At 37.0% G+C, this 25,033-nt stretch overlaps 1 protein-coding gene across 1 annotated transcript; it reads left to right on the top strand.

Annotated features, from left to right (window-relative positions):
* Positions 1 to 4,656: 4,656 nt before the first annotated feature.
* Positions 4,657 to 24,736, top strand: LOC139319082 (sodium-coupled monocarboxylate transporter 1-like). Its single transcript, XM_070946741.1, has 15 exons — positions 4,657 to 5,007; positions 5,744 to 5,809; positions 6,812 to 6,863; positions 8,081 to 8,148; positions 8,583 to 8,737; positions 10,956 to 11,096; positions 12,118 to 12,247; positions 12,654 to 12,742; positions 13,587 to 13,696; positions 14,029 to 14,096; positions 15,366 to 15,452; positions 15,896 to 16,095; positions 16,985 to 17,088; positions 21,387 to 21,472; positions 24,623 to 24,736. Exons 1-15 carry the CDS (start codon positions 4,657 to 4,659, stop codon positions 24,734 to 24,736), a joined length of 1,821 nt encoding a protein of 606 aa, XP_070802842.1.
* The last annotated feature ends 297 nt before the right edge of the window (positions 24,737 to 25,033 follow it).

Genomic DNA, 25,033 nt, shown 5'->3' with positions numbered 1-25,033 from the left:
TTTCACAATGCTTCCATTTCCCAGTTCTATTCCTTCTATTTTTTTCCATTTTTCCTCATTGCATGTATAGCATAGCACATTTTTCAAGTCCAAAGTTCATTCTGATGTTGCTACTGAACAGATTGTGTTAAGTATTGATTTAAGTTCAGTGGGGCTTTTCGCATATAGTTTTAAGTCATCCGTGTATAGTAGAGGGTTTATCTTGCCATGTTGCCTTGAGATTTGGTATCCCAGTTTTGTGTTTGTAGGATTATTGTTGGTGGAATTAATGCAATGTTGAACAATAGTGGCGAAAGTGAATCCCCTTGGAAGATTCCTCGTCTGATGTTGACTTCACCAATGTTCACCAATTTGCTGTTAGAGCTGTTTTCCATTTTTGCATATTTGCTTTAAAATATGTACAAATATTTTTGCTGATTCCAAAGTTTTCCAGACAGGCGTTAATCCAGCTGTGGGGTGATGAGTCAAATGCTTCTTGTAATCTATCCATGCCATATTTAAATTGGTTATTCTTCGTTTTGCATTTTTTAGTTCCATTTTGTCAATAAGCAGCTGATATTTTGTTCCTCTTGATTTTTTATTGTTTCCTTTTTGTTCTACCAGATACAAACTGTTTTCCATCAAATGATTGAATACTGAATTTCCCAGTGTTCTTGTAAAATGTTTGAACGTTGTTGGCAGACAAGTGATTGGGTGGTAGTTACTTGGTTCTCTACTCTTTTCTGGATCTTTCATTATCAAGTATGTTCAACCATCTGTTAACCATTCTTTGCTTGTTGCATTTTGAAGCATTTCATCAAACTGAGTGGCCATGCGGTGATGGAGGCTGGTCAGGTGTTTTAGCCAGTATCCATGCAGTTCGTCCAGGCCAGGTGCACTCCAGTTCTTGACCTTCTTTACTTGTTTTGCAACCATATCAGTTGTTATTACAATATTCTCTATTTTGTTTCGTGTTGCTTGTTTTTGAATATCTTTGATCCAGGAAGCAGTTTTATCATGTTCCACTGGGTTTTCCCACAGTTGTTTCCAAAAGTTCAAAGTTTTTTCTTTACATGGGTGAATTTGACTTTGGACGTGTGCCCTCTGCAGTTCTATTCGGGCCTCCGCAGGCCTCACCTGGCCCATTGCAGGCCAAAATGGAGCTTCCAGGGGGACAGATCGCTAAGGGAATGCTCATAACCCGGGGATTACCTGTACACTAAGAGGGTCAAGCACTGTGGAAATTGGTAGATTCAGGCAGTTTTAATGAGTATAAAGATTTATTGCAAGTTTAAGCTTTCTACAAGATTCTCAGCTACTAAAAGTCAAAACAAAATGGCGCTACATAAGGGTCAAAGGAATTAAAAGTGGGTTGGACTTAGATATCCTATGGTGTGCAGGGACTCATGACTGAGGACACATTTGACCTCTCCCTCAGGCTCAGTCTGGTCATTTCCTATATTGAGCTTATGCACTAGAGACAAATTCCTTGTATGACCAATTACATTTGGCCAATATTCTATTCTGTTGTGTTCTGTTCTATTTTCTATTAAACGTTAACATTTCATATTAGTTGCCTTGTCCATGAATATTATATTTTGCCATTAAAATTATTCATTTGCTTTGTTCAATAAACTTATTTCAGCTTCTATCACCCTTATGTTTTATTGCATTCCAATGTACAAACTTCACCATTTTATAGTGTCAAATTACATGCAGGGAGAAGACCAACGGAAAAAAGAGCATCAACAAATTTTGCAAGTATAATACTACTAAATCAGATCTTAGTTAAGGCTAACTCTTCAAATGTAATTTGTGTAAACAGACTTCTTATATTTAAAAAAAAACTTTGTAAAACAACAATTCAAGGAAATCAGAAATCATAAGGAATCAGACAGTTCAAAAAACAATTGATTTTCTTTTATTTTAAACACCTTTGATTCTAATTTCTGCTTTTATAAAGTAACTTAGTTATGGGGAAAAGTTAAATAGAGACAATACTGGGAGCGACTATAACTGTCTTAATGTAATCACAGAAAAGCAATAATTTAAGGAGAAAGAAGAACTAATTTGACATCAAGAGTTGGCAAATGAGGACAATCATCAACCTCAGATTAACAACAAAAGGAATTAAGAGAACTGATCTCTATAATTACCTTCTTTGTCACCTCTCTCAGTCACCTTTCTCAGTTCTTTCACTTAAATTAACCTATAGTTAGCAATCTGGTTAAATCATAAATCTGTTTTTGTAAAATTAGAAACCTTAAGCAAACAAGGGAACAGTTTGAAAGCCAAAAGGATAAAGTACAAATATGTGTAACTGATCTCTTGCCATTAAGGTTTAAGCAGCTTTTGAACAGAACTGGATGTGACATTTCAGCTCTTTGCTGAACTGAACACTAATTATAATTTTGGTGATATTCATAAGGACTTTCTAATTTTCTACATATACCAGTATTACTGAATACATTTTAAAAACCAATTCATTAAAAACAAAGGAATATATAACACAAAAGACTGTAATTTTTACTGGGTATTTATAAGAATAATATACATAGTGTATGACAACAAAAACAGTGTGACATCAGGTTTTTCCTAAAAGGATTCTCGGGAAGCAATTAAGTGGGCAATCAAGAATCCAGAAACTTGTGATAATTCAATTTTTATGGCAGTAAAGCTAAGAAGCTACAACAACAAACTCTCGATGACTAACACAGCTTTGTACAGAAGATTTACTTATACAATCAGCGTTCAAATTTCTATGCCTCCTTTTTTCTGACCACAATATGTAAAGAGCCAGAAGTAATTATTTTGTGTTCAGGAGATACAGTTTTTATTTGTTCTTGTTCTAGTAACGGCCTGTTCTAATATGGTTTTCTTTCACTCATGTGAGAACTAACTTTCACAAGAGATCGTTGTCTAAAGGTTTATAAATACTCAGCCCCATAGATCTAAGCAAAACAGTGTAGGCTTTAATACAGATTAATTTTACTTATTAGTAGACCATGTTTACATCTATCAGACATCATAAAGTTGGAGGTAATTCATTTTAGTGAAGGATCGAGCAGAATCCTCCAGCACTGCACATCAGGGAATGTATGTATTTGTCATTCTGGGATGGTTGCATAGATGTTCCATTTATATTTCTGCAAATGTAATGCTCTGGCTAGGGGGCACTCAAATAGCAAAGCACAAAACAGGAAGTTGGCTCAACCAATCAGCACATAGGACATGCTCTTCCACACAGTTGGAATTTGGGAGGTGTGTGCGTTGAAGGTCTGCAGCCTATGCTTACCAAACAACTCCTACATGCAATTGCCGGCAACTCTATATCAATCTTAAGTTCATACGTCATTCTAAACATTGTTCAGAATTGTTTATTAACTAAACCATAATGGCTGAATTTATATAATGTATGGGGCTGTTTAACATAATTTATAGCCTCATCAGTTCATTCACATATATATATATATATAAAATTTGATTTATATGCCACCCTTCTCCGGAGACTCAGGGCAGCTTACAATGTGTTAAGCAATAGCCTTCATACTTTTTGTATATTTATACAAAGTCAGCTTATTGTCCCCACAATCTGGGTCCTCATTTTACCTACCTTAGAAAGGTTGGAAGGCTGAGTCAACCTTGAGCCTGGTGAGATTTGAACTTACAGTAATTGCAGACAGCTTGATGTTAATAACAGTGCTTTAGTCTGCTGCGCCACCAGGCTCCTATATTGCCAACCAAATCATATTGAAAATGTATCAACCTTGCCTTGCAAATATTAGCTTGGGTGAGTGTAATATAAAGAATAATTCACAAATATTCTACCTGGTTCTAGAGAAACCGGGGAAAGGTGATTCATTCCTGCATTGGTATAAGAGGAGGAAATGGTGGAATCAATTTATCAGCAGAGATTAAATAGCAAACACACAAACGAACACCTTTTGAGACCAAAGATGGTATCGGTCAGACAGTTTAAATGAATAAATTAATGGAAGCTATGGATTCTTGGCACTATGCTTAATCCACCGGCAAGACTGGGTCCTGGTTCTCAGGATATTACATTACAACGTGTTGTCCGGATGAAAGAATCCAACACTTGAATAATAAGAGATAGTAGCTGGGCGGGAGCAGGGATGACTATGGCACTCCACGCCCTCAGGTCACCACTTGTATTCCACAGTTGAGAAAGTCTTCCTGGTCTGGACCGGTTAGGGCTGTTCTCTCTTTCCCTCCCCTTTCGATGCTCGGAACGATGACACTACTCCGGTACTGAACCCAGGGATAAAAAGGAGCCTATCCATTAAGTGCCTCCTCCTCAAAGCACTAGAGAGAGGAGCTCGCTCAGTAGGTTTGGTTTCCAATCGCGTCAAAGACAGCAGGCGGGAAAGGCGTCAGGCATCAACATCGGCATTACTTATTGTTGGGCGCCCGCCGAGCAAGGGACGAGGGACGAGCGCCAGCCAGTGGAACCCGTCCAGAAAGGAGCAGCTTCGTCCCGAAGGAGAACAGCAGCAGTTTCTGAAGTTGTGCGAAGCGAAGGTTGCCGGTGAAGCGGCCGTCTCCTCCGCAGAGCGCGCCGAGTTTTGCCGGGCTTTGTGACAAGTCAAAGCGCGCTCTGAGCGAGGAAGCGAAGCCGGCGGTCCAGAGCGCCACTGAGGCGCACGGAGCTCAGCCATGGTCACCTGCAGAAAAATCGGAGGGTTCTCCGTTTGGGACTATGTGGTCTTCGGGATCATGCTGTTTATCTCCGCGGCCATCGGTGTATATTACGCCTTCGCGGGCGGTGGCCAGAGGAGCCGCGAAGCCTTTTTGATGGGGGGCCGCAGCATGTCAGCTCTTCCCGTGGCGCTCTCCTTAACGGCCAGCTTCATGTCGGCCGTGACGGTACTAGGCACCCCCGCCGAAATCTACCGCTTCGGGAGCATGTTTAGCCTCTTCGCCATCGCCTACGCGTTGATGGCGGTTATAAGCGCGGAGATCTTCTTGCCCGTCTTCTACCGCCTGAAAATCACCAGCACCTACGAGGTAGGGAGGGAAGGAGCGATCGGCTAGCCTTACCTCCGCTCATACTTGCTTTCTGGAGAGGCACTCGCTCGTTTCTCCTTGGCTGCGGACTATTGTTTTATCCACATCCTAGTAATTGTACATAAACAATTACTGTCGTATTGTTTTCCCCATTCCATCACTCATTTTCAACTAGGAGGTGTCAGTTGGAAAGAGTTGAAAACGCTCTGCAGCTTGTCCTATAGACTTGGACTCTGCTGATGAATCTCCCATTACCATGTGATCCCAGCAGGCATGAAAAGTAGTTTCAACAACTTGATAGGTGGATGTCAACTCCTAGAATTCCTCAACCAGCATGCATCCACACATCTTAAAAGTTGCACACTTTAAACATTGCTAGCATTGGTTTAGAGAGCACAGAACAGCTTCTGGCAAATGAGTCTGCTTCCTTGTCATATAGCCCCCTAGACTGAAGTGATTGTTTCATTTTATGAAATGGAATTATCTGTGACTCAACACACAAGTCTTACTGGATAATAATAATTGTGAAACCTTGTAGTAGATGCAACAAAACAATTATGTATAGAATAAAGCTTGATGAGGAATGTAGATTTATATAAACAGTATAGAATGATAAAGGTGGGCAGAACAAAACAAGATTAAAGAGTTAGACAACTCTAAAATAATAATTCTTCAGGAAAATGTTAATTCTTTCTTCAAAGTTACACAAATGTTACAAAATATTTGTTTGTTACAGTACCTAGAAATGCGGTTTAATAAACAGCTGCGTCTGTGTGGAACAGGACTCTTCATTATACTAACGGTAGGAAAATTAATTTTATACTTTTCTTAATTATGAGATTTCTAAAGTGAATTGACTCAGCCTGCCATCTTTCCAAGGTTGGCAAAATGAGGACCCAGATTGTTGGGGGCAATATGCTCATATTATAAACTGCCCAGAGAGCATTAGTAAAGCACTATGGGGCCATATATAAGTCTAAGTGCTATTGTTATTGCTATAGCTAAATTTTAATATTTAATAGCTCTGCAGTAGATTACATAACTAAGAAGTTTAATGTAGTGTAAATAATAGTGTAAAATAAAGTTGGTTTTTAAAAACAGATATGTAGTTATGAACTATATTGTTTTATATGGACTAAACTGAAGTACGAAGTAAGGAAAACCTCCATTCCCCAATGACAAAGAGTGTTTGATTGCTTATTTAAGTTGTAATAGATGTTTAAATAAATATACTAAACAGTTTTGAACTAAACATTTTGAACAGGAAAATGTTTTACTGATATTTACAAACTTCTTTATTTCCTATAAAGTGGTATATTTGCCATTTAGTCCTTTCATTGGAATATACCTTGGATTCAAATCTAAAATAATTTAAGGGTGTCTTCAGTCATCTTCTACTCCATTAAATTTTTCATTATCCTAAAAATTCTCTGGCACACCGGAGAATTAACTTGTTTCTTTATTTAATTGATCAAATTTATAGGTCACCCATCTCACTTTACAAGTGACTCTGAATTGCTTACAAGTAATTACTGTTACTGTTACTTTGCCTGTTCCAGACAATAATGTTCTGCATTTTATCATGATTATGATAGCTTCTTATTTATTGATTCTAAAAATGAAAACTATTCTTATTTTATTGGTATTTTGTATAAATATTATTGAAACCTGTCACTTTTATCAACATGTCTGTCTGTCTTATATTGTTTGGATTTAATTCACCATGCAATTCAGTACTGTACTGTTTCCAAAGAGTTCTTGGAAGGCCAAGATGAGCAATCTGCATTGTTTGTTTATTTTTCAGGTACTTTACACTGGAATTGTCATTTATGCTCCAGCCTTAGCTTTATATCAAGGTAACTAAAAAAATAAAATAAAATTAATGCAGAACAATTTTGAGATTTTTTTGACTATCTGTTAATTCTGAACACGTTTATATAACTCAAGTTGCAATATCAGAACAGTAGGTATAATAATGTTGAAAAGTGATATAACTAAATTATGCTACTCAGCTGTAAATAGCTTAGGGTTAATCAATTCTAAATATTAAACAAAGATTCACATGCATTATAAAAGTATTAGAGGTAATCCTCGACTTATGACCACAATTGATCCCAACATTTCTGTTGTTCAGCAAGACAGCTGTCAAGTGAGTTTTACAACTTTTCTTGCCACAGTTGTTAAGTGAGTTGCTGCAGTAGTTAAATTAGTAACACAGTTATAAAATGAATCTGGCTTCCCCATTGACTTTGCTTGTCAGAAGGTTGCTAAAGATGATCACATGACCCTGGGACACTGTAACATCATAAATATGAACAAGTTTCCAAGCATCTGAATTTTGATGACATGATTATGGGAATGCTACAACAGTCATATAAAAAATGGTCATAAATCATTTTTTTCAATGCCATTGTAACTTCGAACAGTCCACTAAATGAATGGTTGTAAGTTGAGAACTACCTGTACAATTAATTCTTTAAAAAATGTGATCAATTCACAATTAATCTTGTGTGTTATATTTGCAATACAATGCATATTTCTGTTATGATTTTCATTCTTATTTTTTTCACAAAAAACTAAATATTTATATTCTACATTACTTTTATAATAGCCTTCAATAATACATATATAATAAACATGTATATTATACCAGTGGTGGGTTGCCCCCGGTTCGGACCGGTTCTATAGAACCGGTAGTAAAACTGGCGGGAGGCTCCGCCCACTGACCCTGACATCATCACAAGCGATCTACGTATGTGCAGAAGCGAGTGCGCGCACGCGATCCCGTTGCGAACCGGTAGTAAAGGTACGTGAAACCCACCCCTGGTATATACATATCAATCTTGCAACAAGAAAATGATTAGACTCACTCTTTAGTTGAGTTTTACTTTTGTTTGCAGATTTAGATTATCTGCATTATTCCAGGAGAGTTTTCTATTCAAGAACATATTGGAATCCCAAATCAGTTAATTTTTAAAATTATGTTGAATATGCTTTGAATTAATCATTTTTGAATTAATCATTTTCTGCTATTTTTATTTTTAAAAAATATTTTGTACTTTTTCTTCTCTAGTTACAGGAATTGATTTATGGGGTGCAGTTGTTGGAACAGGAATAGTCTGTACTTTCTACTGCACATTGGTAAGTCTGCAATTATTTTGAAAATTGCTAAAACTGCAAAGCTTAAACACTTAATTGAACAAATTCATTACTGTATATTCTATTATTTTAAGTACAGATAGTCCTCAACTTACAATCACAATTGAGCCCAACATTTCTGTTGCTAAGTGAGACATTTGTTAAGTGAATTTTGCTCCATTTTATTATCTTTTTTGCCACAATTGTTAAGTGAATCACTGCAGTTGTTAAGTTAATAAGATGATTGTTGGTGCCTTTGTAACTTTGAACAGTCACTAAATGAACAGTTGTAAGTCAAGGACTACTTTTTACCTGCATTAAGTGAAGATATTTGTATGACATACACTGAATGTCTTAGACTCCAATGACTATTATATTTCTTTTAATATTAGTTAGTTGCCTTGTATTTTAATCTATGTCTTTTCTTATCCATCCAGGGTGGACTAAAAGCAGTGATTTGGACAGATGTTTTTCAAGCTTCAATCATGATTGCTGGATTTTTATCTGTGATTATACGTGGTATGATAGTACAAGAGGGGTTTGGAAATATAATAAATGATGCGTATGATGGAAGAAGATTAACATTCTGGGAGTAAGTATTTAATTTATTTGAGCTGGAGAAGAAACTTTCAAATATATATTATTTGTTATGTAGTTAATTTGAACCATTTATATCAAACAAATGATATTTTCCAGTAATAGATATAGAATAAGGCTGATTCTATATCTACTGATCAGAATGCTTAAATTATTGGATTAGGATCAGGAAGATCTCATTAATGAAAAATCACTGTGTAACATTGAATTACTCACTTTTTCTCTGCTCAAACTTTTTCATAAAGTTATAATGGGGGAGATGAAATAAAAAGAGATCTCCAAGTAAATTGCTTTGATGGGAAGGCAGGATATAAGTCAAATAAATGAGAGGGAGAGAGAGAGAAGAGAGAGAGAGAGAGAGAGAGAGAGAGAGAGAGAGAGAGAGAGAGAGAGAGAGAGAGAGAGAGAGAGAGAGAGAGAGAGAGAGGGAACAAGTACAGATTTAAAAAGACTTTCATAAAGTAAAAAGCTTACCTACCTATTGTAGGATGTATCTCACACATGCTTTTGTTTGTTGGAAGAATCCAAAATAGTACAGATAATAAAGAAGACTACAATACTGTAGGTCACAAAAGATGGAAAAAAACAGATTGGATGTCCAATTTTGTGTGAGCTTAAACATTTTTAATACAATGTTAGAATTTATTCATAAGAAATCTTTGCATCTTCAGTGACAAAATTAATAATGATGTACATGGAGGCTCAAGTTATTACTCGTAATGAAGCTTGTCCATTAGGGTCGGAGGTTGGAATAAATATTAAATGATCTGCCTCAAGCAACGACCAACCATCCCTGCTCTACCCAAGGTATTCATTAATCAAATGTATGGGTCATTAAGTGGAGCAAGGGGTGCCTCAGGGGTGGGGCAGATCCTGGGAGGCCTAGTGCAGGCACAAGCCATCTGCCTTGGGACTCCCAAGGCCTCTCTTACCCCCTGAGATATCTCAGCCCCTTGGGAGGCTCCCACCCTTGCCTCACTGCACAATTGACTGTCCTGCTAGCGACAAACAATGGAGAAGAAAAACGCTGGACATGCCTGCCTTTCCTGGTTCTGCCACTGTCCCTTCTCTTGACAAAATGCCCCTGCCTTTCTGGAGCAAAAAAGGACCAGTTCCCTAACCTTTTAGAGCTTTCTGCCCTATCAGCTGGCCATTAGGAGACTGCAAATTTCACCTGGCTTTTTCTAGCCTTAGGAAATCAGACTAGAGGAACAGAGGAAAGGAAGCAAGCAAGCAAAGAAACTCTTAGAGTCTAGCTGGGTCCTACAAGCAATCAGACAAACAGCTAAAAGCTTTGTAAGGATCTCGCTTCTGTCTCATAGATGGCTATACTTTCTGAGCTGACTATTTTTGCTCAAGGCAAAAAGCTGCAGAAAGAGTTTCTTTGCTTGCTTGCTTGCTTCCTTTCCTCTACTCTTCAGCCTGGAATCAAGGTAAGCTTTTCAAAAAGGGATAGAAATTGGAAGGCAGACAAGTTTAGTTTTATCACTGGGAGGAGTGGAGAAAGATTAACAATTCTGTCCCTCCTAGCTTTTTTTTTTGTGTGTGTACTTTATTTATTGAAAAAATAAAGAAGAGGAGAGGAACCCCCTTTCTGGAGGAAAGAGGGGGTTAAAGTAAGGGAAAGGTTTTGGGAAGCTTGGCCTGAAGCTGCTACCTTAGCATGCAGGGTCTGGTTACCCAAAGACTAGCAAGTGCCAGGAGAAGTTTGCAGTCTCACAATGGCCAGCTGACCAGGGCAGAAAGCTCCAAAGGCAGTGTCATTTTCTGCAAGGAATTGTCAGAGCTCTGAAAATGACAGCTGCTTCCAGGAGGCATTGGGAGCAGGCTCAAGAGCTGCAGAGTCATATCATGGCAGGAGGGAGGGAAGGGAGACAGGTGGTGAGGTGCTGCAGCGTTCCCAGGGTCGGTCATAAGGGTGAATGACCACGGGGGCACTGGAGCCATCATAACTTTAAAACAGAGTGGTTTGAAGTATGTGTAATAATTTTGAACATTCGTTAATTGACCTTTTGTATCGGGAGAACTACCTCTATATGATAAGTTTTTAAAATTGTTCCATGCTCTCAATACCTCTACTTAATATTTAACATTTCTTAATATGTTTTCAAATTAAGCTTGAGAAATATTCATTGAAAGAAAACATAAAGCAGTGTTTAATAGACATATGATCAGTTAGCTAATACTATAAAATGCATTTTTATTCAATATAGCTTCAATCCTAATCCTTTGCAAAGGCATACATTCTGGACAATTGTTATAGGTGGAACTTTTACCTGGCTTGGTATATATGCAGTAAATCAGTCTCAAGTTCAGCGATATCTTTCCTGCAAAAGCAAATTTCAAGCAAAATTGTAAGTTAACGTTCTGTTTGTTTGCTTAAGGATTTTAATTTAAATTGCATTCTCAACATCAGTGTCCAATAATGATACAACTTGAATACTTATAATGTAGTATGCATTATAGCCTTTTTTAAATGCAAAACTTTAGTAACAATGAATTTAGCATTACCTATGACATTCCCTTGAAGGGCATAAACCATAACTATAATGATCAATTATCAAATTATTTATTACCAATATTATTAAAATCTCAAACAGGTATGGAACTTTGATTTTGTAAACTCTGTCTGATTTATTATCCATTTATGTATGTGTAAAGAATGTCCTTATGAAGGGCATAATTAACTGTTGACATAGACATTGGAGATTAAATATCCAATCTGTGTTTTAAGCAAAGAACTAATTTTGCTGTTCAAGGGATCTGCTGACAGTGTGATAACAATTAAAAAAGAGCAGCATTTGCATGGTGTTTGGAAATTAGTTCTAACAGATTATATTCCTTACTTCTTGGCAACTGTATTTTAAATTTTCAAAATGACCTGAAGGCAGTCCAAAATAATATGTCATACTGTCCAATATGATGCACATTCTTGTGTGTCCAATCACACTTGGCCAATAAAAAATTCAATTCTATTCGATTATTCATTTATTTGTCTCCATATTTTTCTAACATCTTACACTTGGGGTACGTTTACAATAATAAGAATATTACAATGTTTTAAATCCTTATAAAAATAATTAAACACCAGGAAGAGTTGTTTTAATTCATGTGGGGAAAACCTCCTGAAATCCTGGCAAGTCAGATAGTGATTTTTACATGTATGTAACTGTTTACATTTGCTGGAATATTTGCACAACTTTTTAAGCCAAATAAACCAGTACGTTCCTATCTAACAGAGACTTTTTCTTTTCCTGCGAAAGAAGAAATGAATGCAGGTACAATACAATGCAATGCGTACTTATATAATACTAAAAAAAATATGATATTTCTATACAAAGTAAAAAAAAAAACCTCTTGTTTGTTTCCTCATAGATCTCTTTATTTAAACCTTGTGGGACTCTGGATAATTCTTTCATGTGCAGTGTTATGTGGATTAGTAATGTACTCTATTTTTAAGGACTGTGACCCATGGACAGCAAAATGTGTGGAAGCACCAGACCAGGTTTAGTATTAAAACATTCTTAATTAATGCTAAATAAACATCAGGGCTATCATTTTCAGTTTGCTTTTGGGATATGATTTAATTACAGGCAGTTACTAGGAACAATTATAAGAAACCCTTTTTGAAGGAAACAGTTAAAGAATTAATAACATTACATTTTTGGATAATGTCTCCCAAAGGATGCCATGCATAATTGAAGAATTAAATTAATGTTGTATTTTTATGCCAATTTTGAACCACAAATTTACCTTACATTTAAAAAAAAGCAGTTTGAAAGATTATTTTACACATACTTTTAGCACGTAAAAGTATTTATTTTTTATTGTAAGTGAGGCAGAAGAATGTAAGAGAAAAACCACACATAAAAATAAAAGTATAAAATATACGTGATATTTGCATTTTTCAGCTCATGCCTTATCTGGTATTGGAAATTCTACAAGAGTTTCCAGGAATGACAGGCCTTTTTGTTGCTTGTGCTTATAGTGGAACTTTAAGGTAAGTCGATTCAAAATTCAGTAGACAGAGAAGTTGGGGAGGTTTCAATGGAATCAAATGACAATAGCAACATTATAACAAATGCAGTGGCATACCCATTGAACTCAAGGAGTCTTATTTCTTAACAAAGATGTATGGTTGTATTTGAATGGGATTTCCAAGTAAACAGATGTATATATTTCCCCCTTAAAACCATCTATACAGCCACTCATCCCAGTTCTGCATATAGGATTATGTAGCACAGCTTCACTGTTTATACAATTATTTTAAGTGATTCAGATATTAATTCATCTAAATGTGAGCTGAGAGCACATACTTTATTAGTATGTTAGATTGAACGTGTAACTGTATTTTATGGGAATACTATTGCTCTTTGTCTTAAAATGTTTTAACTAACAACTTTTAGTAACAATAATATTAGTAAATAAAAAGAAAAGCAAACTTAGGAAAATTTTGCAGAGAAATGAAAGTCACTGGATTGGTACATTATGCTAAACCAAAATGTGCTTTTTTTTTAGCATAATCCATTGTGGTATATTCTAATCATGGTTTATTATAACATACAGTATGTTATAATAGGTCAATAATTTTTTTATTATAGAGACTGGTTTCTTTAAGGTTTCATTAGGAATGTCTTTGAACAGAATGGAGAGTGTTTAAATTACGGGCTTTTTTTCTAAATAATAGATAAAACTATTTGAAAAACTAATGTCCTTCAATTATTGTAGGAGCTGCTTAACTTTAACAGCATAAATAATAAGCACTATAGTAACTATTTGATTGCAAATGAAATACACCTTTAAATTGATATGAAATTACATGATTTCTATTTTACCCACCTTAGTACAGTCTCCTCTAGCATCAATGCTTTAGCTGCTGTGACTGTAGAGGACCTCATTAAACCTTATTTCACGTTAACTGAAATTAAATTGTCTTGGATTTCTATGGGAATGAGTAAGTATATATTAATATTTATTTTAAATTTAAGTTATCTTAAGGAGGATAGTGTTTAATTGGTTTTTAAAGTGGTTTATTAAATATTAAAACTTACAATTACTATTTTTAATATATATTAGCTATTATTTTGTAGTGATTTATATAAGCTAAATGGCTATATGCTTAAAGAACAAGTCTGTACGGTGAAAAAAGCATATTATTATGATTGGTTGCACAGTCAGCCAAATTTGACATTGTTATTATTGTTGTTATTGCTGTTGTTATTGCTGTTGTTGTTGTTGTTGTTGACAAACTGTTATTTGACCTCTTTGTGTGCATTATCCACATAGGTTTATTTTATGGTGCTGTGTGCATTGCTATGGCTGCTTTGGCATCAGTTCTAGGAGGATTATTACAGGTATCTTTAATAATTTCTTTGTCAAGAAATCTCTCTGGAAAACAAAGCAACCCTTATTCCTTTCAATGGATTCTTCTTTTTTATACTTTGGACTTACTTTAATTGTAGTATTAGCATTGAATGAACCTCAATAGTGTAAGTCAATGCAGTCAATAATCTTAATTGAAGAGGCCTTCATCCTGTAGTGAATTGATTCAGCATGAGCACAGGATAAGTGCCGTGTAAGAGTGCAGCACAAACATGTGATGTGTCAATAAGACATTTACAAATAAAAGTCAGTAAAAATCAACTAAAAGTCAGCATAAAATTATTTGTTTTTCTTTCTTCTTTCCTTTTCCTCTATTTGTGTCTGTCTGTGTTTATATGCATTATTGTTTTAAAAGCTGTTTTAAGGTGAAGCAAATGATGCAGAGAAAATATAAAGGAAGGGAATAGTTTCCTCATAGGTCATTTCTGCTTTCCAAGGCATGTTCCTTTCAATTATATTTACCTCTAGTTTGAAAAATCAGAACCCAACCAATTCATCATGGGCAATTTGAAGTGGGGAAATGATTTGCAAGGAAAGCAGAGGTGGGTTTCAGCAGGTTCTGACCAGTTCTGGAGAACCAGTAGTGGAAATTTTGAGTAGTTCGGAGAACCGGTAGTGAACATTCTGGCTGGCTCCGTCCCCATCTATTCTCTGCCTCCTAAGTCCCAGCTGATCGGGAGGAAATGGGAATTTTGCAGTAACCTTCCCCTGGATTGGGGAGGGAATGGAGATTTTGCAGTATCCTTCCCCACCAAGCCACGCCCACCAAGCCATGCCATGCCCACCAAGCCACACCCACAGAACCAGTAGTAAACATTTTTGAAACCCACCACTGAGAGAAAGGATTAACTATACCTTCTCATCACCCTTTCCTATTACTAATTGTGCAGTATCTTAATATATAGTGTTTCCTATTTGTAAGTTAATATACTATTGCCTATCTGGTGTCCTACACATGTGCTGGAGAGGATCACAGTTTCCTAAATGCCTACCTACAGCGTATTTGTTAATAGCTATGCTGGCTGAACATTCTTGAGTCCCAACATATCTGCAAGACATCGATTAGGAAATATTCTAACAAATAACCACTATTGTGGTTCTGATTTTTTTCCCAGCAGAAATGGATAAGTGTATTGTAAATAAATATTGTCTTTTCATTTTAACATGAAATGAAAATGAAGCTATTTAGCACTGTTTGTAGATTTTAATCTTTCAAATGTATAATTTAATGTTTTCCTTAGGCAGCGTTGACCATTTTTGGCATGATTGGTGGGCCTCTCCTAGGACTCTTTTCCTTGGGAATCCTTTTTCCATTTGTCAACGCTATGGTAAGACAATCTTCTGTTTACTATTTATTTAATTATTGCCCCATCTTCTTATTCAAGACGTTCCTCAGTCTCCTTGCAAAAAACAAATTAGTCAAATGTATTTGAAGCTATTAAATGTATTGATTCAAACCATGGTGAATTGCAAGGATTTCGGTAAACTTTAGCTTTCTTTTAGTTTTGGTGTACTGTAGAGGCATAATGTTTATCTCAGAAATAATATCAACAGGATGACTTGGAGATACTTCTCTTTCTGGAGTTCTAAATTATATTAAAAAGTTCTGTGGCTGCTTTAAGTTAGGAAAGTAGTATACACAATCCTAAATAACTAATGTAACATCTGTTACATTACTAAAAGTACAATGTTCAGAAATTACAGTGGGATTTCTTCCTTTCACCTGTACTTTTCTTTTAAATGTGATCAGATTCTATTTCTTGTTTTATAGGGTGCATTTATAGGTCTCATCTGTGGATTTTTTCTTACTCTTTGGGTTGGAATTGGATCTCAGATTTATAAACCGCCATCATTAAGGACCCTGCCATTAAATCTTTCAGTTACAGGCTGTAACATCAGCAGCCTAAGCACAGATGTTTATGCAATGGCTTCCACAGAGCTGCCAGCTTTCACCACTGAAAATAGTGAGAGGTATATGCCAAATTTATTAACCATCCACTTAATATGTAACATTTAATTATGCCAGGCACAGTAAGTCTTTTATTTCTAACTAATGTTGTTATTTTTTGCATAGTAGGATTTGAGACCCACTCAAATATTCATTTCTCTGTTCATGTTTACAGGATACCGTAACACTTTGCACATCACATGCAGAGAATGTGATAATTGTTCATTTCCATTCCTATTGATTGTGTGAAGCCATTATTTGTTTAACCATGATTCACTAAGCCACAATTGCTTATGTTATGTTATATATTTGCCATTAACTATGATTGCCACATTTCCATGACTGAATATATTACACACAGTCAAAATCAAATAAACTAACATGTTTAATATGTTAGGTAAACCTGGCCACCATAGTGTGTCTCTTGCAGAGAAACATCATGTTCTAAAGACCTGAAGTCAAATCTTTAGTTACGGTAGATATAATTAGAACAAATCTGGGATTATGTTTTTATTGTGACTGCTTTTAATCTATGTATCATATTCAGATACAGAGAAGAAAAGCACCTACTTTGCTTTGGTTTTCCCTTAGCTTGAAAGTCTAGACTCACTTTTGAGTAATCTGTGACTGTAATCAAGAGTGTGCACAAGAGTGGCCAAAGTCAAGCAGAATGACAAAAAGAACTTTATGCTGTTGCAATGAAACCTCTGCCTGCTTTGTGCATACACAATACTGTTGCGGGCACAAGACTGTTTTCTTTGTATGAATGAAGACAGCAAGAGCTTCTCATTATGACTGCATTACTGCTTTGCTAAACTGTTTTAAATATTTACATTTAATATAACATTGTCATTGTGAGATTTCATATGAATTGTGGAAGTACATCAAAAAATTCTATTTTTGCCCCTCTAGACCCGTCCTGGCAGATTCTTTGTATTCCTTATCCTATCTGTATTTAAGCCCACTTGGAACTCTGGTTACAGTTGGTGTGGGAATAGTCATTAGCCTTTTGACAGGTAATTAATGATTCCTCTATTTTTGCTTTTATTCCAGTATAGATTTATTTCTAGAAGACCATAATGCAAACCCTGCTCTACATAAAATCATATCTAACTTTATAATATCAAGATGTAAGGATTAGGTTTCTGCTTTGAAATTGCATCAATACCTGGATTTTTAGAATCTAAAATTAAATATCTATTGGGAATTGAGTTTTAATTTTTGGTTTATTTATAATATTAATCTTTTAATTTACATTTTTTCCTTCTTCTATAATAAAAGTCTGTCCATATTTCAGAGCCTAGGCAAATAAAGTATCTTATTCATTAAAATAATATACATTGATTTAGAACAATTGGATTTCTTATTGCACAACAATTTCTTTTATTACTAAAGCCTATACACAGGAATCTTCTGACTGATGGTTTGTACCTGGGTGAGAGTAGATAAAGTTCAGTAGCATTCAAGGCAGGGGTGAAATGCTCCCGGTTCGGACCGGATCACCTGATCCGGTAGCGATGGCGGTGGGTGGTTCAGAAAACCGGTAGCAAAAATCCCTGCGCCCCCCCCCATGCCCAGCTGAACCGTGCGATCATCAGATGCTGTTTTTTTTATTTTTAAAAGCATTTTTTCTACAACCTCTTCGGCTGAAAAAAAATGCTTTTAAAAGTAAAAAAAAAAGCCTCTGATGATCGCGCGGCTCAGCTGGGATCGTCAGAGGCTTTTCAAAGCATTTTTTCTGCAACCTCCTCAGCCAAAGAGGTTGTAGGAAAAAAAATGCCTTGAAAAGCCTCTGGCGATCCCAGCTGACTTGCCTGATCGTCAGAGGCTTCTAAAAGCATTTTTTTCTGCAACCTCTTAAGGTTGTAGAAAAAAATGCTTTTAAAAGTAAAAAAAAAAAAAAGTTGGCAACGCCCACCCAGTCACATACCCCACCACCAAGCCATGCCCACAGAACCAGTAGTAACAAATTTTAGATTTCACCCCTGATTCAAGGGAAGTTGTGTCCTCATGTGTCTACTAGGGCAGACTTCCCCACTTTTCCAGTTTTGCTCACCAGCGGGGGGGAGGGGGGATAGTTCTGTGTGAGCGCATGTGCTCGCCTGCTGCCTGTGCAAGTCGGGATGCATGCCCGCAGTCGCTCAACACCTCCATGACCCAGTTCCAAACCAGGGGCGGGGTTCAAAACCAGTCGCTACCGATTCACTTGTGGATTCACATGTGGGTGTGCATGCGCAGAAGCGTCCAGGCAGGTAGGCAGAGCCTCCCACCGCCACTACCGGTTCACCCGATCCGGGGCGAACCAGTAGCAACCCACCATTGTTACAAACGGCTTAAGGCCCAGTAGTGGGACATGCCCCAGGGTGGGGGGGAGGACTGCACTAGGGATTCCCTGCTTGACTCTTCTTTCTGGCTCAGTCAGTCTCTCTCCAACATGGAGGTTGCTTGAATAACATCTGATTCAGATGATTGATGACTGCATACAAATGTACTGTGATGTAAATTGTGCTCATTTCCTACACAATTTGAATTTGTTATTTGTACATCTTTAAACAATTTAGAGCTAGAACATCTAAAGAATGATTGCTGTCCTGTAAATTCCTTCTTTTTTAGATTATGTGGAGGAGTCTTTTCCAACCTGTCACCTTCCGTGTGTTATAGACTATTCCCAGAATTTCCAGTCTGGCTGTGGTGTAACATAGGTTGGAGAAGACTGATTTAGGAAGTGTTTGATAGACTTTGGTCAATCTCTCTCTGTCTGTCTCTTTCTATTTTTCTTCCTCTGCTCATCGTACCTCACAGGGTTATTGTTGTGGGGAAAATAGGAGGAGGAAGAAGTATTAGGTATGTTCATCACTTTAAATTATTTATAAAAATAATAAAGGTAGGATTTTAAAAACATCTAAATAAATAAATAAACCTCTAAACATCCCAGTTCACATGGTTCTTCTATGTCAAAAAGCATGACCTTTTATCTTACGCTTGCACTATTTTATATGAAGTTTCTTATTATTACCTTGATGTCTTTATAGATTCAATGATTTAACTCAACTTGGATATGTTTAACTGAAGTAAATAGGTAGGATATAGATTTGTAATAATGAATAAATAAACTGTACAATTCAAGAAACATTGTTTATTTATTCATTTGGAAGGCAGGGCGGAGGATTTCGGACAATACCTGCATGACAAAATCGCTCAGATCCGGGGGGACTTGGACTCTGACTGGGTAGATCAGTGCAGGGTGACGAGGAATAGTCTTGAGAATGTTATCTGGGAGGAGTTTGATGCTGTGACTCCCGATGATGTGGACAGGATTTTGGGGAGACTTAGTGCGGCCACATGTTTACTGGACCCGTGTCCCTCCTGGTTGGTACTGGCCTCCCGGGAGGTTACACGAGGCTGGCTCCAGGGTGTTATCAACGCTTCGTTGAGTGAGGGTTACTTCCCCACGGCCTTGAAAGAGGCGGTGGTGAGGCCTCTCCTCAAGAAGCCGTCCCTGGATCCGGCAATATTGGCCAACTACCGTCCTGTCTCCAACCTTCGCTTTCTGGCGAAGGTTGTTGAGAGTGTGGTCGCGCGACAGTTCCCGCAATTCCTGGAGGAAATATCCTATCTGGATCCGTTCCAGTCTGGTTTCAGGCCTAGGCACAGCACGGAAACGGCATTGGTCGCGTTGGTTGATGATCTCTGGAGGGCTCGGGACAGGGGTTGCTCCTCTGTTCTGGTCCTGTTAGACCTCTCAGCGGCTTTTGATACCATCGACCATGGTATCATGCTGCACCGGTTGGAAGAGTTGGGGATGGGGGGCACCGTGTTACGGTGGTTCTCCTCCTTTCACCGGTCGCAGTTTGTGTTGGCAGGGGGGCAGAGGTCGACCTCGAGGCCTCTTATATGTGGAGTGCCTCAGGGGTCGGTCCTCTCGCCCCTCCTGTTCAACATTTATGTGAAGCCGCTGGGCGAGATCATCTGTGGCTTTGGGGTGAGATACCATCAGTACGCTGATGATACTCAGCTGTACATCTCCACCCCAGGCCACCCCAACGATGCCCTTGAAGTGATGTCCCAGTGCCTGGAGGCTGTACGGACCTGGATGGGGAGGAACAGGCTCAAGCTCAACCCTTCCAAGACTGAGTGGCTGTGGTTCCCGGCATCCCGATATGGTCAGTTGACTCCATCACTGACTATTGGGGGTGAGTCTTTGGCCCCCACAGAGAGGGCTCGCAATCTGGGAGTCCTCCTGGATACGCAGCTGTCCTTGGAGGAACATCTGACGGCTGTAACCAGGGGGACCTTTTATCAGGTTCGCCTGATCCGCCAGTTGCGGCCCTTTCTTGATCGGGATTCCTTGTGCACAGTCACTCATGCCCTCGTAACCTCTCGCCTTGATTACTGCAATGCTCTCTACATGGGGCTCCCCTTGAAGAGCACCTGGAGGCTCCAACTGGTCCAGAACGCAGCAGCGCGGGTAGTGACGGGAGCAGCGTGGCGCTCCCATGTAACACCGCTCCTGCGTGAACTGCACTGGCTCCCGGTGGTCTTCCGGGTGCGCTTCAAGGTGTTGGTTATCACCTTTAAAGCGCTCCATGGCATAGGGCCTAGCTATCTTCGAGACCGCCTACTGCCACCGACGACCTCCCACCGACCCGTGCGCTCCCACAGAGAGGGCCTCCTCGGGGTGCCATCAGCCAAACAATGCAGGCTGGTGACCCCCAGGGGGAGGGCCTTCTCTGTGGGGGCACCTACCCTCTGGAATCAGTTGCCCCCTGAGATAAGGAGAATCCATGACCTCAGTGCCTTCCGCCGTGCCCTTAAAACTTTCTTTTTTCAACAAGCCGGGCTGGCTTAATTTCTTTTTAAGGGTTTTTTTAATTGTTCTGTTTTGCTTATCGTTTTAATTAATGGGGCCAAATCTATATATATTTTTAAATGTGTTTTAATATTTGTATTTGATGTTTTTATCTGGCTGTTCACCGCCCTGAGTCCTCAGGGAGAAGGGCGGTATACAAATTCAAAAATAAAATAAAATAAATAAAAAAATAAATTTATCAAATTTACATACTGATCATCTCTCTGAAGTGATTCTGGGCAGTTTACAAATAAAGCCATACAACCATATAAAAAAGACATACGCAAAAACCAAGTTAAAAACAGAAGTAAAAACAAGTTAGAAAAATTAGAAAGTGATTACACACCATCTCATGCCACCTCATGTTAATACTAGTGTTACTGTTTTACATAAATAATGATTTAATTATACAAATTCTAAACTGTGTGTGAATATATTTTAACTAACCACATAAATGTTTTTCAGGAGGACTTAAGCAGAATGTGGACAAAATATTCTTACTCAAAAAAGAGGATCTTTTTTGTAATTTCTCACGTGGTAAATTGAAACAAGTATGTATACATTATTTTATTTGACTCCAGACAGATAAGGATTGCAAAGAAACAAAAAGTCCAAAAATGACAGAGGGGTCCACACTACAGTATATAAGAAGAGGGATCTATTAGATACTCCAACTTCAATCCATTTAGTGCTTGAAGTGCTTTGAACAAACCAGTGTTTTGAATTGAGCACAGAAACAGTACACCTATTGACACACTCGTCACATAATTGGATAGATTTGTCCCCTAATTAGTCAGATAATCATTATATTTGATTAAATTAAGTTTTCATATTATCTTCAAAGATAGGTCCAAGTACAATCCATTGCAGAGGTCTACATTATTATGATTTATTTCTATGATATGGTTTTGCTGTTATCAGTTCTTTTTGCCCTCAATATTTACTCCATCAATATTACTCTTGATTGTTATCTGAATAAATAATTGGCTACTGTCAGAATGACATTGAGTCATGAAATATGTTTAATAGGGATATACATATTATAAATGATATTGGTCACAATTTTCTTTGAACAGCCAACTATGTACTTTAATCTCACCACAGAAAAGATTTAATGTCTTTATGAAGACATTTCATATGCTACATATAATTCAGATATTATGAAACAGTATTTTAAATATTAGATAAATTCTGCAGCTTTAAATAGTCACCCCACTTTTGCCTTTCTATATAACTTTATAGTTCCAAGAAGCAGTAGATTAATAAATTTGTTTAAATTTGTACCGAATCTAGCATATAAATAGTAAATTTTATATGTTGATAACCTGTGGGAAAGTAAATTTGATCATTATTATACTTTTCCGGCTATGAAATATTATTACATAGAAAAAGAAAATCAGTATTGAAGAAGTTCTCAATCTTAAAAGTACCTAATTCTTAACTAGCTTTTGTTATAGTGCTGAAGGCACTAAGGATATAACAGAAGAGTCCTTTATCAGATTCTGCTACTATAATGATTTCCAAGGAGGAAGGTCAAAATCTGCAAAATGGAAGGTATAATATAATGATCTAAACTCTACCTCTTTTGTACATGTACTGACATTGCATGCAAGTACAAAAATGGTAGGGCTTTGATTTTTCACATCATACCCACCATTTTCCAGATATTAATACTCTTACCTGGATGGACAAATCTGGCAAGTGGAAATTTTTATTACATTCTCTGCTATATATGAGCACTAAAAAGCCGTCCCAGAAATTATTCCACTCAAGAGATCCACAGTTTGTCAAAATGTTAGATGATCAAAGCCTGGCTCCATGAGTTAGGCTATAGACATTTTTGCACAGTGCTTTCTTTTACAAACAGAAATCTTTTTTATAACATTGTCTAAACCAACCCAAAGTCAGAAACAACTCTTTTTAGGCACTATATCTTAAAAATGAAACTCTTGATTAACTTATAACTTATAAAAATTTATTTACAATAAAATTGATTCTGAAAAGCTGAAATAATTTGCAATTATATTATTAATTACCATTTCTTTATTGGTTATCTTTTATTAAGTATGTGAAAAATTTAGCATTCCTATCTGAAAGCTAACATTAGTGAGGGAATTGTTTATACATAACTTTATTCAAGGAAAGACTTTTGGAAATCTTGTCCCTTCTAAACTTCCAAAAGGATGGTGTTCCAAAGAAAGGGGTGGGGGTGGGCATTGGAATTTTGTATTTTTCTTGGTAAGATACTAGCTTTCAGTTTATCATATCTCAATTAGGACCCTGTTTCAAAATTTATTTGAAATTTATTTATTTATTGAACAAATTTATATGGCTGCCCCAACTCACATAGAGTAATTCTGGGCTGCTTAAAAAATTAAAAATCCATAGCACAGAAACCCACACCACCCTACCTCCACCTCCCCACCAACTTGGTAATAACCAAGAAGTAGGGCCTATCTTTGAGATATTTAGGATTTAGACTTTTTGTTGGTATCTGTATCTAGGTTTTTGGTTTCAGTACAGAAATTGAAAGCCTATGAGGATGCTCCATTTGTCTTATTTACACTTGGCAGCAGATAAACAGATATGTTAAATAGAAAGAACAGACTGTTTTCACTGACCACCTGATAGAATAAATACACATTGCAATAATCTAATGCTGCAATTGTCACTGAATGACATGATCAAATGTTGTTTTTCACTAGCCAATGCAGCTAATGTATTGACCCAAGCAGGTAAATATTCCTGGACCACCACTGTGACTTGGGCATTTAAGAAGAATGCTGGAACCTTCTCAAAACTATCTGATCACTCAGGGGATTATTAAGAAATAAAAAGCACAATTCCCCAAATCTCTAAATTATTTTTAAATTCTGTTTTGTTTATGATTAAATATAAACTCTCATGAGCACCTCATTTTATTTTTTATTTACTTGTATCCTGCTTTTATTACTTTTTTTTACAAGTAATTCAAGGGAAGTGAACATATCCAACATATCTTTCTCCTGCTCTTATCCCCACAGCAACAACCCTGTGATGTAAGTTGGGCTGAGAGAGACTGATTAGCTCAAGGTCACCCAACTGTCTTTCATGGCGAAGGCAGGATGAGAGCTCATGGTCTTCCACTTTCTAGCCTGGTACCTTAACCAAACTGTTTATTCATAAGGTGTGGCACACTGGTCATTTTTAAGTATCATTGAGGAACTAAGTAATTTTGTAATATAAGGAGCGCCAGTTTGGTCTAGTGGTTAAGGTGCTGGCCTAGAATTCATGAGATGGTGATTTCTAGTCCTATTTTAGGCATGAAAGCTAACTGGACTATCCAACCCACCTCATAAGGTTGTTGTTGTGGAGAAAATAGAAGAAGGCAGGAGGATTAGGTATGTTCATTGCTTTGAATTATTTATATAAAAAAAATAAAGGTAGGGTAAAAATCTAATAAATAAATAATTGGTCCCTTCTTGAGTACAATTCAGTATCATGCTATTAATCCTTAAATCCCTGCATGGTTTGATACCCAGATAGCTATAGGAGTTTTTCTTCTCCACCAGGAACCTCTTCCCCAGGATAATTTGCCTGGTATAATATTACTATTATTTTGTCACTAAGCAAAATCACATCTATTTACTGAGCTGTTACATTTATTATTACATTTATTGTTCTTTATTACATTTATTCTAAACATATATTTTGTTTTCCAGGAAGATAAAAAAGTTTTGAATTGCACACCATGCAATGAAGGAACTGACAATCCAGCCTTCAATCATATTGAAATGACGACAGACAGTAAAAGCGGAAATGATAGTTATTTGTGAAAATGTTGGATACTTTGCTAAAGTTGGCAGCTATTTCAAATGTATTAACATGGAATACAACTAAAAGTTTTGGTCATGAGAATACATTAGAAATTTCATCCTAACCCGAATTTTTGCCCATCTATATTTTAACTTCATCCCATATTGGCTGGGACAATGTTAAAGAATACATTATGCAAAAGGTAACTGCAAAAATATGGAAACAATAATATATCTAACATTCTGATTTCAGAAGATATGTGAAGCTCATTTTGGAAATTAATACCTGTCACACAATTGTGTGCAAAATGAAAACTA

Source organism: Pituophis catenifer, unplaced genomic scaffold, assembly GCF_029215685.1.
Source record: "Pituophis catenifer annectens isolate HBS135680 unplaced genomic scaffold, rPitCat1.0.hap2 SCAF_7, whole genome shotgun sequence".
NCBI classification, from domain to species: Eukaryota; Metazoa; Chordata; class Lepidosauria; order Squamata; family Colubridae; genus Pituophis; species Pituophis catenifer.
This window is presented reverse-complemented; position numbering and strand designations above follow the sequence as displayed.

Bases quoted from the DNA above. Each gene is read 5' to 3' on its own strand.
- LOC139319082 (XM_070946741.1), top strand. From the start codon at position 4,657: ATGGTCACCTGCAGAAAAATCGGAGGGTTCTCCGTTTGGGACTATGTG. The intron at 5,008-5,743 runs GTAGGGAGGGAA...TGTTTGTTACAG, and splicing joins AAATCACCAGCACCTACGAG to TACCTAGAAATGCGGTTTAA. The intron at 21,473-24,622 runs GTATGTATACAT...TTTGTTTTCCAG, and splicing joins CACGTGGTAAATTGAAACAA to GAAGATAAAAAAGTTTTGAA.